Genomic DNA, 15,609 nt, shown 5'->3' on the forward strand with positions numbered 1-15,609 from the left:
ATACACAGGATTTAAACACTTCAAGTCCAATTCAGCCTGCAGCCAGGTAAAGAGAAATGGATCAAAAATTACAATACCTGACCAGACCCATAAACCAGGTAAGGAACCAAGACCCATAACAAGTAAGCAGAGCTACTGCACGTTGACAGCTTAAAAAAAAAATGCTACACTAAAACATACCAACTTCTCAGTTTGCAAGGCACACCATTATAAAAGGTACCAACAGGGAAATGTCCTTAAAATTTCATGTCTAAGACATTGATGAAACTGCTTACCCTGAGTTTGAGTGGAGCTACATTCTTCTGTGTTCCACTCCATAGCTCCATCACCAGGTCACCATAACACTTGGCCATGTGACCTCGCATCCCGATGGGGTTGGTTCTTAAATGCACCAACACAAGCCAGTTAAAATTATAAATTCATAATACTGATGGCAAGATTTATACCAGACTTAAGTTTCACCTGTTGAGCTCATAGAGGTGTCTCCCTGAAATGAAGTAGTCTGTGAGAGGCTTGGTGTTGCTCACACACTGGATACTGGAGTTCATGAAGCAGGTGTTGCCAAGGTTACTGAGGCCAGTAGCTCCTTTCTCTGTGGGAACTGGGATGAAAAAAACAAGGGCATACTGGTCAGATTTAAAGCTAAGTGTAACTGCAGGAAAAAAAGTAAAGGAGCTAACAAGCTTTCTTTACTGACCAGCACCAATAAATAACTGCATATTTGAGAAACTGTTAAAATTACTGCTACAATGTAGAGTTTATACCACCCCCTCTCAACATTTTTGTGGTGAACTAGTGGTGGGGGAAAAAACGATACAGCAGAGTATAGCTATATTTTGTGTGGCAATATTGTATCGATACACAGACGCCATGTATCGACTCTTTTATTATACACACTTGAATATTGCAAATACACAATTTAATACAACTTTTGGTTCTAGAATAATAAAATCAATTGCTTTTCGGTCCACTAGATGGTGCTGATGTTTGTTTTCCTGGTGAGGTCAGCAAAGGTCTCAGTCAGTAGTATTTAACAGAAAGTTCATCAAAACAAAGATCGAGGCACCGGAGAAAGAAATCAGAAATGTGCCATTGGTGTTCACATTGAACGCCTGGACCTATTTTAGATTTTTTTAAATACTCTGGGAATACAACGAACATGAGGGTTCACCTCATACGCCACCTTCCAGAGACAGCGTTAGCCACTGACGGCCACGCTAACCCTGCTCCGCCAAAAAATCAATTAACACTGCACACTTAGTTTGACAAAACTACTATCCTGCTCTGAAAGAGCGTTCATATAGCTTTGTTGAAAGAAAAGGTTTTTGTTACATGCTAAAAACACTAGAACCAAGGTACGTGACTCCGTCCCAACATTTTCATCGAGACAGCTGTGTCCAAGCTCTACAGAGAAGCGACGTAAAAAGTTGAGGGATCTTTGAGTACAGCAGGAAGGGTGGTATTAACTTGTGACGTGTGGACTTCAATGTCAGTGGATTCATATGTGACTATAATGGCACATTTAATCACAGAGAAGTGAAGACTACTGTCTCACGTTCTCCAAAATAGAGCAGGGCACGGCAAGTCACAACGGGGCAAACATTGCAGATTTCCTGCAAACCGCACCACAAGAATGGGGGATTGCTGACAAAAACCTTGTTGTTTTAACAGACAACGCTTCTAACATGGGTGTTGCCATTCTGTTATTTCCAGTTCCATTCCAGTTTTATCCCAGTTTTCTCTGAACTGGGGTAACAGTGACTTCACATCTGGTAAGAGTGATATGGGCTTCATAATCTGGACTGATAAAGGCCTAGGTAAAATTGCAGATTTTATTCGACAACGGCACTCTCATGTCATTTGAAGATTTGAAACAGATGTTTGACATCAAACAAAAACATTTCTTAAAATATCTGCAGATTAGGAGTGACATATCTAAAAATCCTTATCCTTACCTACTCTCATCTCTGTGGAAGAAATAGCTGTAAAACTCCACTCAAAGCCTGATTTCACACTTCTATAAAACAATCATGGACATGGACACCATTCTCTCTCCCTCCTTCACACTATCGTGTCCAAGGCAAGAAAAGCCCCCCAAAAATAATAAAAAATTAAAAAAAAAAAAAAAAGACAGTTAACTAACACCCATTTTAAATTATAATATAAGTGAATGTTGATAATATATGTAACTCCAATCATGTTAAATAAATTCAATCCCAATACCCTTGAAATATGTAAGAGATGTGAAATAAAGAGCATGCTATTTCATTGCTTATGAGACTGTCCAAATATCCGGGTTTTCTGGATAGAGGTTTTGGATATCCATTCATGTCATATGTGTTAAGTTGTCTGTGTGCCTCAAACTGTGTATCCTTGGAATTTTTCCCGTAAATTGTAAACTAAGCAAGGCAGATAAGAAAACAACACTCTACTGCTTATTACAAGCAAAACACACCATTGCCAGATTCTAGAAAATCCACTATCAGACCAAGTTTACAAGCCTGGCTTACTGGACTGTCACACTCTGTTGCCCCGGAAAAACTTACATTTATTATTAAGGGTAAATATTCTACTTTTGGTAAGATATGGGGATGTTTCATGACATTTCTAAGGAGGGAGAGGGCTACAAAAGTCTACCTGTTTTAATCTCCTGAATGCAACATAATTATGTGCATATTTTTTCCTATTTCTTTCCTTTTAATGTTGTATACAGTGCCCTCCAAAAGTATTGGAACAGTGAGGCCAATTCCTTTATTTTTGTTGTAGACTGAAAATATTTGAGTTTGACATCAAAAGATGAATATGGGACAAGAGATCAACATTTCAGCTTTTATTTCCAGGTATTTACATCTGGATCTGATACACAACTTAGAAGATAGCACCTTTTGTTTGAACCCACCCATTTTTCATGAGAGCAAAAGTATTGGAACATGTCACTGACAGGTGTGTTTTGTTGCCCAGGTGTCTCCCAGTTACACTGATTATTCAAACAATAAATAGCACTGAATGTCTGAGCTCAGTTTCAGATTGGGTACGATAGATTTTGCCTGTGCAGACTGCATTTAGAGGTGGAACCAACATGAAAACCAGAGAGCTGTGTATGGGTGAAAAAGAAGCAATTGTGAATCTGAGAGAAGATGGACAATCAATCAGAGCCATTGCACAAACATTGGCCATAGCCAGTACAACCATTTGGAATGTCCTGAAGAAGAAAGAAACCACTGGTGTACTAAGCAACAGACGTCGAACAGGTAGACCAAGGAAAACATCAGCAGTTGATGATAGAAACATTGTGAGAGCTGTAAAGAAAGACCCTAAAACAACTGTTAGTGACATCAGCAACAACCTCCAGAGGGCAGGAGTGAAGGTATCACAATCTACTGTTCGCAGAAGACTTCATGAACAAAAGTACAGAGGCTACACCAGAAGATGCAAACCACTCATTAGCAAGAAGAATAGGAAGGCCAGGCTGGAATTTGCCAGAAGGTACAGAGATGAGCCTAAAATTCTGGGAAAAAGTTTTATGGACTGATGAGACAAAGATTAACTTTTTCCAAAGTGACGGAAAGGCGAAAGTTTGGAGAAAGAAAGGATCTGCTCATGATCCCAAACATACAAGCTCATCTGTGAAACACGGTGGAGGTAATGTCATGGCTTGGGCTTGCATGGCTTCTTCTGGGACGGGCTCTTTCATCTTCATTGATGATGTAACACATGATGGCAGCAGCAAAATGAACTCAGAAGTCTACAGAAACATTTTGTCTGCTAATTTAAAGAAAGATGCAACCAAACTGATTGGGAGATCCTTCATCATGCTGCAAGATAACGACCCAAAACACACTGCCAAAACAACAAAGGAGTTCATCAGGGGCAAGAAGTGGAAGGTTTTAGACTGGCCAAGTCAGTCTCCAGACTTAAACCCAATAGAGCATGCATTTTACCTGCTGAAGAGGAGAGTGAAGGGAGTAACCCCCCAAAACAAACAACAACTGAAAGAGGCTGCAGTGAAAGCCTTGAAAAGCATCACAAAAGAAGAATGCAAAAGTTTGGTGATGTCAATGGGTCACAGGTTTGATGCAGTTATTGAAAGCAAAGGATTTGCAACTAAATATTAAGTCTCATTCACTTTAATCTATTTTAAGTTTATATGTTCCAATACTTGTGCGCACCTAAAAACTTTGCGTTCCATTACAAATAATGCTATCTTCTAAGTTGTGTATCAGATCCAGATGTAAATACCTGGAAATAAAAGCTGAAATGTTGATCTCTTGTCTCATATTCATCTTTTGATGTCAAACCCAAATGTTTTCAGTCTACAACAAAAGTAAACGAATTGAACTCACTGTTCCAATACTTTTGGAGGGCACTGTAGGTAGCGTTTCTGATTATTTATTTTGAAACTTGGAAAAGTACTCATTGTGTTGCCCTGTCATAGCAGTTGTTACTAAGACAATGCCTTACTGTGAATGTTGTTTTTGATGTAATATCTAAAGTATATTAAAAATCCAATAAACGCGCTTATTTAAAAAAAAAAAGAAAAAGAAAAAAGAAATCGCAATATATTTCTCTGCAATACTCAGCATGTCACAATATAGCAATATTGTATCGTGACTTAAGTATCGTGATAATATCGTATCTTATGTCCTCTGGTGATTCCCACCCCTAGTGTGAACACTACATAACAATAACATTAAAATATTACATAAATCGACATGGCAACATTTTTTTAATCTACCAGTCTTCTGCAAAAGATTTTGTTTTACCAAAGGGTATTAGGTATTATTACTATTAGGTATATGTATTTTTTCCTCAATTGATCATTTATATATGATCACTCCCTGCATCTGCTTTGAAAATGGACATCTAGCATTTTGTGGCCAACACAAGAGCTATTATAAAATATTAAAGAATAATGTTGCAGATGAGGTGGTGATTACAACTCTAATTCCCAGAGAATTTTGATCTTAAAATTATGTCTGCACACACACACACACACACACACACATTAACACACACACTCAAGTTTTAAAGTGGGACTTGGAGTTGTGGAACCCTAAGATCCAGTGTAATGGTGCAGGGGGGGAAATTACTGACCTCTAAATAACTCTAATATTGATTTGTACTGTGAGTAATCCGATGGACTTGTTTTCTCTGTGGACATGCTATGTCATCAGCTGAGCTTCTTTTAAGGATGCTGTGGCTCTGGGTTGCATTCTTCAATTTATAATGTTAGTGTGTTCCAGCTTACCTTTGTGCCTGTCCATCTTACTACTGTTGGCAATGAAAGACATTTCCTCTGGCCAGCTCATGTCTTTGTTCCTGACTATGGAAGAAGAGAAAGAGATTTTTTAAGATTAAATCATCTCAATTCCACTTTCATGTGGCATTACTCAGAATTATCAATGAAATTATCTGTTGATATAACACCACTATGCGTGTGAACAGAAATTTGTTAATTCTGGAGAGAAATGTAATTAAAAAAGGGAGGTGTGTCAGACCTTCAATAACTAGCTGCTGCTCATCATGGATCTTTAGACTTTCCAGTGTGTGATCTTCATCATCCAGGAGGGTTAGGTAGTTCTACAGGACAAAGAGAAGAGATTTAAGGAATTATTACTCTGTTGTTCTTTCTGTAAGTTCATTTTAGAAGTACCATTAGACACACTTGTATTAAACTGTTAGAGGGCCCTCAGGCAAAAATAAGCTGCTGGGGCCCCTATTAACCCCCCATTCCTTTCACACTTTGTGTGAGATGGGTGTCCACCTTATTCCTAACCCCCATGACACCTTGCGTGAATTATGGGTGCAACTTCCGGCGCTATTTGTAAAATATGTTCTGCTATAATATAGTGGTGTTTGAAGATGCTGTGAATAGTGTAGAATTGGTATGACAGGTCATTGTGACTTGATAGTCGGGCTTCTGCTCCTCAGAGTTGATCTCATCTAGTTAGTGGCACCAGCTGATTGATTTATCACACCTTATCACACAATCTGTCTGTGTGTATATCTGTCTGTGTCTCGGATCAACTTGCCAATCTGGCTCTGTGTGTCTAAATGCTCGCAGCTTGCCTGCAAAATGGCCCAACATTCACCGAATATCTGCCAGTGTAAAAGGGGCACGTGTTCTGTAAAGCACTCGTCAGTAGTACTGATGATAGTCAGGGACTGAAACATTTGCTGCTGTTTTTACTTACTCTATCATTTTTTTTTGTGCTTGAGCACCTTTTATTGTGCACAGATGTCTTTTTAATAAATAGACTATTAAGCATTGATCTCAGCCTATGGACCTTTTTGTGACTTTCTAGCCCAGTTACATTGGTGTGCGGGTGTCTCCTCTGATGTCCTACACAGTGCAAGAGCCTTTACTGCTGTGTGCTTCACCAGTGCAGAGGAAGGACAGAGAAATGCCACCAACACAGCTGACGTTACTAGAGTTAACAACCTTGCATTATGTTACTTTAAATGCAATAAAATCATAATTTATTATTGTAATCCACCTAAAACCAAAGATAGACACACGTCAACCCCAAACAAGTCAAGCTGAAGCTGACAAGCTATCTTTACAGCTGCTTAACTTAAGACCAGTGTAACATCTAATGGTCAATGTGTGTGTGTGTGTGTGTGTGTGTGTGTGTGTTATTTATTCTGAAGCTGCTACTTTACATTCTATTTTTTATATTTAGCAGCATTTAAGTTCATCACTTTGATGTTCTAAACTAAGAGACCACAAGAGACTTGAGGTTTTTTTTGTTACAGGAGTCTTTTAAGTTGAAGTTCAGCACATTGATATGTCTTGTTTTAAAGCCCTGTCTAGACAGCAAACATCTCAGACGTGTGCTTTGACTTGAGCATCTATGAGTGCAATAAATGTTTTTGTTGGGGAAAAAAAAAGGAATCGTGTGAGAGAATCAAGATCTCAATTCTTAGAGAGAAAAATTGTGATTCACATTTTAGCAAGAATCATGCAGCCCTAGTTTCATACAGCTGTACTGGCTGACCAATAATATTTCATACAAGCCAAATGTATAAAAGAAATGGCAGCTCTTGTGACAGCTTTGTGGCCCACCTCACTGTTGTAGAGCCACAGTCTCATGTCCTCCCCTTTGATGCGGAGTCTCTGGGACAGGTAGAGGTGGATGTCCTTGATGGTGGCCATGCGGCTGAAGCAGCCGGTGTAGGCCAACACTCTCTTAAGAGGAGCATTGGGGGATGGCACATTACCTGCTAAGTTGCACAAATAGAACAGGAACATTCACAAACCGACCCAAACACAGAATTGGTGCACATATTTGGTGTGTGTTCATTTTACTTTTTCTTAACTGAAGGGACTACAACTGTGATTTAAAAGTCCTTGTGTGTTACTGGCTATGCACAAGCTCACAGATGCAAACAACTGATCAACTACAACAACAGCATTCTGATGACTGAGGATTAGTTGTAAGGAAGCAGCAAGAAAGGGCTTTCTTGTCAATCAGCGCAGACTTGATTGGTCAATCAACTTAGTGGATTTAGTAGAATCAGATTGGATTAAATCAAACACAAACCCATTAATATTAGTGCTGTCTATTCAAATATAAGTATACACATTTAGAAGTTTTATAAACTGATCATGGCTTCAAAATAGTTATTAAAACTGGTGATTTTAATATCTGATTTCATTTTGTTCTATCGACACAGCTTTGATATTTAATTCTACCACTAAATGAACCATCCTCTACACTTGTTTGAGTGCTCTACTACTGCCTCAGGCTGTCAGGGAGACATTATGCAGAATACAACGCATTACTAGATCAATTTTAGATATTTAGCAACATGCCTGATAGAGGGTCTTAATTCCCAGCAATGACAAGCTGCTTAGACATATTATGAGTCATGACTGTAGCCAAAGTGCCACTTGGGTCTTGAGTCTCGCTTTGGCCTGAAATCTGATATGTTGACTTGATTTGCACCAGCGCTCTCATGCTGAGTGCTGATGCCATCCCAAGCCTGATTAACCAAGAGCAACTGTGTAAATGTCTATTTTATGCTTTGTCATTTGCTTTCTTTCTGCTGATAGGCACTATATACAAATAGATTTAGACATCATGCAAAGGGGTAAACACTGGAGTGAAATCCAGCTTCTATTATTGTGTGAGTGATTTGGTCTCTATATATGCTTTCCACTGTGAGTACACTGGACCTGAATGAACTGAAGTTTAAGTGACTGACACGGTGCAGCTTACAATCATCAACCTACATATACCAAAGTGACAAGACAGAAAACCTCAACAACCAACCACATAAATTACAACACAATGCAATGAATTGCAAATCTTTTTTGAGGTATATACAGCTGAGTACAGTACAAAGAGAACATATTTAATGTTGAAACTGATAAACTTTTAATTTTTTGTCAATATACACCATACACTCCGCTGTGAGGGTCCAAAGGACAGAGGGATGTCGTATGCTGTAAAGCCCTCTGAGGCAAATTGTTATTTGTGATATTCGGCTTTATAAATAAAACTGATTGACTGATTGACCAGAATGTGTATTTAAACTCTGTTGTTGGGTGTGGTTCAACATCATTCTACCTGTTAATTCAGTACCATGGCAGCACTTAGACAAAGGGGGTGAGTTTTTGGCTCAGATATTTTCTGTTGACAGCACTATCACATAATGTAATATTTCATTGTAATGTAATGTTTCATTTTGTTTTGCCTTAGTTATCCCAGTTGTTTGTTTAATAAACCACCATAAAACACATCTCTGGGCTTCAGCATGAATTTTTTTGAACTAATCACCATTATGAGCCTACTTAGCCTCTTAGCATATTTTTTCATTGATAGTAGTCCCTACACTTAATCTGTATTTAAAGCCTGCAATGCCTTCCAAAGAAGTAGGGAAGGGGCAGCAAAAGACTGGGAAAGGTGTAGAATGCTTAAAAAACACTAGTTTGTAACATGACCATGGGAAAACAGGTGAACTGGTAACATATTAAAGTATCATAATTAGGTAAGAAAAGGGCATCCTCTAAAGGCTCAGTTGTCCACAAGTTAAGAAAAAAAATACATTTTCAAGTTGTGAAAAGGGATTTCACCATCTACAATCCATAATTTCCTCAAAAGATTAAGAAATCCAGAGAAATCTTTGCACGAAGGGGCAAAGCTGAAAACCAACCCCGAATGCCTGTGACCTTTGACTTCTCATGTATCACTGCATCAAAATCCACCAACTTTGTATAACGCATATCACTATTTGGGCTCAGGAACACTTTGGAAAACGACTGTCAGTAAACACAGTTCATCACTGCATCTACAAATGCAACTTAAAGGGATAGTTCGACATGTTGGCAAATTCGCCTATTGCCATAATCCCTATAGTAATACGAGTAGGTACATTACCTTTAATTGTCAGTTCCTGCTGTTCTGAGATCGGTGGGACAGAGCTGCCCGCTGCTCAGCGCACAAAATGGAGGTCAACGGTACAGCGCCCTCTCTCCCTCAAAACTACTCAAATACACCATCAAATGACTCCAAAATGCTCTAGTGGAAAACACATGGCTTGCACATTCCCCACGCTATGAAATAATAATGTATAATTAAGTAACATTACAACACATGAAGCAAATACTCAGAACTACTTTCTTGAGTAAACCACTGGGCGGAGTGACACAGTGCACACCTGAGATAGTGCCGTAGTTATTGCTAGCAGCCTTGCATTTGTGGTATCGTCAGCTGGACGCACCAGAAAGTTTGAGAAAAGTTTACAGAGTGTTGTTGTAAATTATGGTTTACACATGTATTGTAAAAGGTTGCGGTAACAAGCCGAAGACACGGAGCAGAGTGAAGTTTCACGTAGTACATACCAAAAATATAGACAGGATGAAACAATGGCTATTTGTGCTGGACATCAACCCCAACACGCCTGTGGAAATGATCCGGAAAATGTTTGTTTACTCCAACCATTTTTTACCATAGGACTACAGTGAAAGGATTGAGTGCAGAAGCTCAGGAATGGTTCAAACACTTTTCTTGAAAGATACTGTCATACCATCTATCGGCATCACAAAACGAGCAGACATGGTAAGTGATCGTTGTGTATTTTGCTCAGCAATCTCTCTGCTGTAACGTTACCTCCATGTTGAGTAACATTAGCTTACAACCCAAGCATGGTAAATAAGGCTAAAATGCAAATATTGTTGTGGTTATGTTATGGATAAGTGCTTGCCCAGAGCATATAGTGAAGTGACTGGCATTATTTCTCATTGTTGGGAATAAACAGACTGCTAGGGAACATTTTATGTTGTTGTTGTTGTTGTAGCGGTAAGAAAATGGCACTCTACTGCTTATTACCAGCAAAACACCATTGCCAGATACTGGAAATCTACATTTAGACCAAGTTTACAAGTCTGGCTTACTGGACTGTCACACTCTATTGCCCTTGAAAAACTTACTTCTATGATTAAGGGTAAATATTCTACTTTTGTTAAGATATGGGGATGTTTTAGGCTGTCTGCTGATAGTGAGATTTGTAGTTAGCATGGCTGTGTGTAAGGACTGCGCTTTAAACTACTCACAGTTGAGAGATGAGATCCACCGCATGAAAGCTGAAATCCGAGAAAAGGACAAACTGATTGAAAGCTTCATGTCTGTCGCTACTGCCCAGTCGAAACGGATCTCCTGTCTGCAGGCGTCTACTCTCTCTGCCCCGCAGTTGGTCCGGTCACCGTCGTCCCGGCTGTCACAGGCCCTGTTTTCAGACTCTGCTGACACTCTCCTGTGGTTGCCTTCAACCAGTGCCGGTGTTGGTACCGTTGTCGACAACGGCACCTCTGGTGCTTGTCCATCAAATGTGGAGAGTGATCAGTCTGGATGTGGACCGGTGGTGATGGTGGCGTGTGGTGGTGAGGCTGCCGCAGCTGCTGCTGAGACCAGGGGCCCAGAGGTGTCTCTGCTGCCGGCGACTTCTCTGGCCCGGCCAGAGGATTCTTGGATCAGAACTGGTGCTAAGCCCAAGGTCCCAGTCCTCAGCTCCACACCAAACCGGCCTGCACACCTGCCGCTCTGGACGGATGTCGGAGAGACTCGGGTGGAGGATCACACCCCAGCATGGAGCTCTCAAACCGCTTCGGGATCCTGCCTGCTGAGGCGCCGGTTCACCCGGCAGATGCCCCCGCGGCCCCGACACCATCCGACCCGACCTCCTCGCTGGTTGCATCTAGTGCTGCTGCTTACTCTCCGCCTGCCGTCTCCCCTCCACCCGTCGCTGGTACTGATCAGACGGCTGTCCGGTCCATCAAGGGTCAGCAGAACAAACAGCTGGGGAAATCCTCCTCCTACCGACGCAGGTTGCTGAGGGAGGCCGTAAACAGCCGCTCGGGCGGTCTTCTTCGCCCGCAGCCACCGAAGGAGCAGCCTCCGGAGTTGAACCGTGTCCTCTCACCGCAGCTCTCGCCTGTCCAACCCGCCCATTCTCAGCCGGTGAGTTTGCCTCGCTCCGAGGTCACTCAATTTCCGCTGCATCCTTCTGACGGCGCTCAGCCGGCATCCCCTCAGCCACTTTTCTCTCCCACCACACTCATAATTGGAGATTCCATAATCAGGAATGTACGCTTTTTCAACGCAACCACCCTCTGCCTTCCTGGTGCCACTGTCCCTGTCATCTTGGAAAAGCTCAAAAGCATTCTGCCGTCACTCCCGTCCTCCATTAAGTGTCTGATTATTCATGTAGGTATTGTTGACTCTGCCCTTCGCCAGTCTGAAGTGACTAAGGTAAACTTTAACAACCTTTTTTACTTTTTAAAACAAACTGGTAAGACAATCTTCATCTCCGGACCCACTGCTCCACTGTCCCGCGGTGCTGGCCGCTTCTCCAGAGCCCTCTACCTCAACTTTTGGCTTCAGTACTCCTGCAGGGCTCACGATATGGCTTTTATTGACAATTTTAATCTCTTTTGGAATCGCTGGTCTTTTTTTAGAAAGGACGGGATCCACCCAAACAAACTGGGCTCTCAAATGCTGTCTGTAAACATTCAACATGTTGTGCACTATGCCTCTCGTGTCTGACTATTTACACCTGATGTCACTCACAATCACAATCCAGTTTCCCCCTCTTCCTCTACGTTTTCATCACAGCCAACAACCATCACCAGCTCCCCCTACTGTCCTACTGTCAGCTCCTCTGTCACTCTAGTTGTTATTAGAAATAGGCCCCATTTAAAGCACAGTCACTCCACTGCACCAAACGTGTGTAATCTTATCCATATTTCATCCAGTTATAGGGAAACTATTCTGCACACTCTCCAGACACCATGTCTTGCAAAAATGGCGCTTTTAAATGTCAGGTCACTCACAAACAAGTCATTCATTTTAAATGATTTTATTTTAACCCATAACTTAGACTTTTTATTTCTTACTGAAACTTGGCAAAGACCTGGTGAACTCAGCTCCTTCTCTGAGTTATGTCCCCCAAAATACAACCTTCTTAACTCACCACGGCTGACTGGCCATGGTGGGGGCCTGGCTGTGGTTTTTAGTGATATTTTTACCTGTAAACCCATGTCAACTGATGAATACACAAGCTTCGAATCACTGCTGTTTAAGATTGAACAGTCTATTCCAGTACTGTGTGCATTTATATACCGACCCCCTAAATTCAACAAGGCTTTTATTGATGAATTCTCCAATTTTTTATCTGCTATGGTTACTAAATCTGATAACCTCCTAATTTTAGGAGATTTTAATATTCATATCTGTTGTTCATCAAACTCACTTGGTCGGGATTTTAGACATTTAATAGACTCTTTCAATCTTACTCAGTCAGTCATGGGTCCTACTCATATACACGGCCACACTCTTGACCTTATTTTAACTCTTGGTGTCCCGGTTTCCAGTATTCAGATAAATAACATTAGTTTATCTGATCACTGGCCCATTATGTTTTCCACCTCTCTTCCCTCCCAAACTCCAAAACCCAATCGGCCAGGAAACTATTCCAGGTCTATTACCCCTCTCACTGCCAAACAGTTCTCAGATGCTTTCTCCTCTGCTGTCAGTATAGCTCCCCCTGCTGGTCTGGACACAGAAGAATTGGTCACACGTTTCAACTTCATTTGCACAAATATTCTTGATTCAATTGCCCCTCACAAAATCAGGAAACCGAAGATTAAAACTCAGCCCTGGCTAAACTCCACGACTCGTGCAGCTAGGCAGGATTGTAGAAGAGCAGAGCGTAAATGGAAAAAAGATAAGCTCCAAGTGTCTTACCAACATCTGAGAGACTGTCTGGCAAACTATCAACACTGTGCCAAAGCAGAGAGAACTAAATATTTTTCGGACATCATTCTCAAACATGCCCATAGACCTAAAGTTTTATTTACTACAATAAACACAGTTCTTAACCCTGTAGTCACAGAATATCATGAAACAACACCGGATACCTGTGAAAATTTCCTAAAATTCTTTATTAGCAAAATTGACAATATACGATCTCAGATCTCTCCACCCTCCTTCAATCCATCAGAATTAGGCTCATGTTCCTCATTTCTCAACAATTTTGTACCAATTTCTCTCTCCTCTTTGACACAGATAATCTCAAACATGAACCCTAGCACTTCTCCCTCAGACATTTTACCTTCACGTCTTTTTAAGGAAGTCCTGGACACCACTGGGCCAAGTATTTTAACAATGATAAATAGCTCTTTGATCAATGGCTGTGTACCAAATTGTTTTAAACATGCTGTCATTCACTCTCTGATCAAAAAACCCAACTTAGATCCATCTGTTCTTAATAATTACCGTCCAATTTCAAAGCTCTCCTTCTTATCCAAAATCCTTGAAAAAGTAGTTTTTTCGCAACTTATCAACTTTCTGGATCAATCAAACACACTCGATAAATTTCAGTCAGGATTTAGGAAACATCACAGTACAGAATCTGCTCTCCTGAGGGTGACAAATGATTTGTCATTGTTTTTAGATTCAGGAAATCACTCTGTTTTAATTTTGTTAGATCTGTCGGCAGCATTCGACACAGTTGATCACTCGATCCTCCTGGATCGCCTTAAGCATGTTGTTGGCATTCAAGGCCAGGCCCTTAAATGGTTTGCCTCCTACCTTCAGGACAGATCAGCCTCGGTCAAAATTGGAAATGTGTCGTTGTCTTCTGCTCCAATCCCCTGCGGAGTACCTCAAGGATCTATTTTAGGCACTATTTTATTTTCATTGTACATGTTGCCTCTGGGGTCTATTTTTAAAAAACATAACATTTCTTATCACTCCTATGCTGACGACACCCAGCTTTACCTCCCTCTGAAACCCTGTGATCCATGCAGTGTCTCATCCCTTTTAAATTGCATTGAGGATGTAAAAACCTGGATGGAAAAAAGCTTCCTCCAGCTGAACCAAAACAAAACAGAAATCTTAATCTTCGGCCCTGCAAACTGCCCCACGTCAATAATTGATGCCCTCGGGCCTTTGTCAGAAAATGTAAAATCCCATGCAAGAAATCTTGGTGTCATATTTGATTCTGGTTTAAAATTCGACAAACAAATAAATTCAGTTGTTAGCACTGCCTTCTACCACTTAAGATCAATAGCAAAAGTTAAATCACTACTATCCGCCAAAGACTTAGAGACCCTACTCCATGCATTTATTTCCTCTCGCATCGATTACTGCAATTCCCTTTATACTGGACTCAGTCAGTCAACACTTTCACGCCTGCAGCTGGTTCAAAATGCAGCAGCAAGACTCCTCACTGGTACCAGGAAGAGAGACCATATCTCCCCTGTACTGGCCTCTCTTCACTGGTTACCAGTGAAGTACAGAATTGATTTTAAAATCCTTTTATTTGTTTTTAAAGCACTGCATGAACTGTCACCAGGGTACATTTCTGATATGGTCATCCCTTATTCCACTTCCAGATCCCTTAGATCTGCTGACCAATCACTGCTCCTCATTCCACACACCAAGTTAAAAACCAAAGGTGATCGTGCATTTTCAGTTGTTGGCCCAAAATTGTGGAATAGTTTGCCACTAAATATTAGAACTTCCCCGTCCATCGAAGTCTTCAAAGCACGTCTGAAGACTCACCTTTTTTCTTTAGCCTTTTAATTATTATCGTGTAAATAGGCTCTTGTGTATATTCGATTCTATGTTTTATTTGTTGGTTGTCCGATCGCTCTTTACTAATTTATTATATCTTCTTATTTATGACTTTTGCTTTGTTTTGTTGTTTTTCGATTGATAATTTCTGTGTTATGTGAAGCACTTTGGTCAACTTCTGTTGTTTTTAAATGTGCTATATAAATAAATTGACTTGACTTGACTTGTTCCCTCGGGAGTTGTGGTGATTAATGAGTGTGGAGTTAGTATGTTCTCCCCGTGTTCCGACGATTATTTTGAGGCGTACTCTCGTCCCATCCCACCATCAACATATGTATGTAACATACAGTCACTGGCCACTTTGTTAGGTACACCTGTGTAATCTAATGCAATCCAGCAGAACGGCTATACCATGAGATTTGTGATGATTCTACTTTGTTTATTATTGAGGTCATAGTGAATGGTGGTGGTATACTGGGGTGGCCTCCTAATTTTGTCTAATTGAGGGGGACAAAATATTAGGAACACT

The 15,609-nt window shown here is 40.7% G+C and overlaps 1 protein-coding gene across 8 annotated transcripts in view; it reads right to left on the minus strand.

Annotated features, from left to right (window-relative positions):
- usp32 (ubiquitin specific peptidase 32) overlaps positions 1-15,609 on the minus strand; it is a 266,626-nt gene that overhangs the window by 70,538 nt on the left and 180,479 nt on the right. For 7 of the 8 annotated variants that reach the window (XR_007449393.1, XR_007449395.1, XR_007449392.1 and 4 more), the window contains exons 17-21: positions 7,067-7,224; positions 5,499-5,580; positions 5,249-5,323; positions 463-601; positions 276-381 (exon numbers count right to left, since the gene is read on the minus strand). Coding sequence is in view for 1 of the 8 variants with exons in the window: in XM_049576738.1 (XP_049432695.1) it covers positions 276-381; positions 463-601; positions 5,249-5,323; positions 5,499-5,580; positions 7,067-7,224 (560 nt within the window). In the remaining 7 variants the exon portion in view is untranslated. The remainder of the gene's footprint in view (positions 1-275; positions 382-462; positions 602-5,248; positions 5,324-5,498; positions 5,581-7,066; positions 7,225-15,609) is intronic. The other variant, XR_007449394.1, reaches the window with a different exon arrangement.

This window comes from Epinephelus fuscoguttatus, linkage group LG5 (assembly GCF_011397635.1).
Source record: "Epinephelus fuscoguttatus linkage group LG5, E.fuscoguttatus.final_Chr_v1".
Taxonomy (NCBI): domain Eukaryota; kingdom Metazoa; phylum Chordata; class Actinopteri; order Perciformes; family Serranidae; genus Epinephelus; species Epinephelus fuscoguttatus.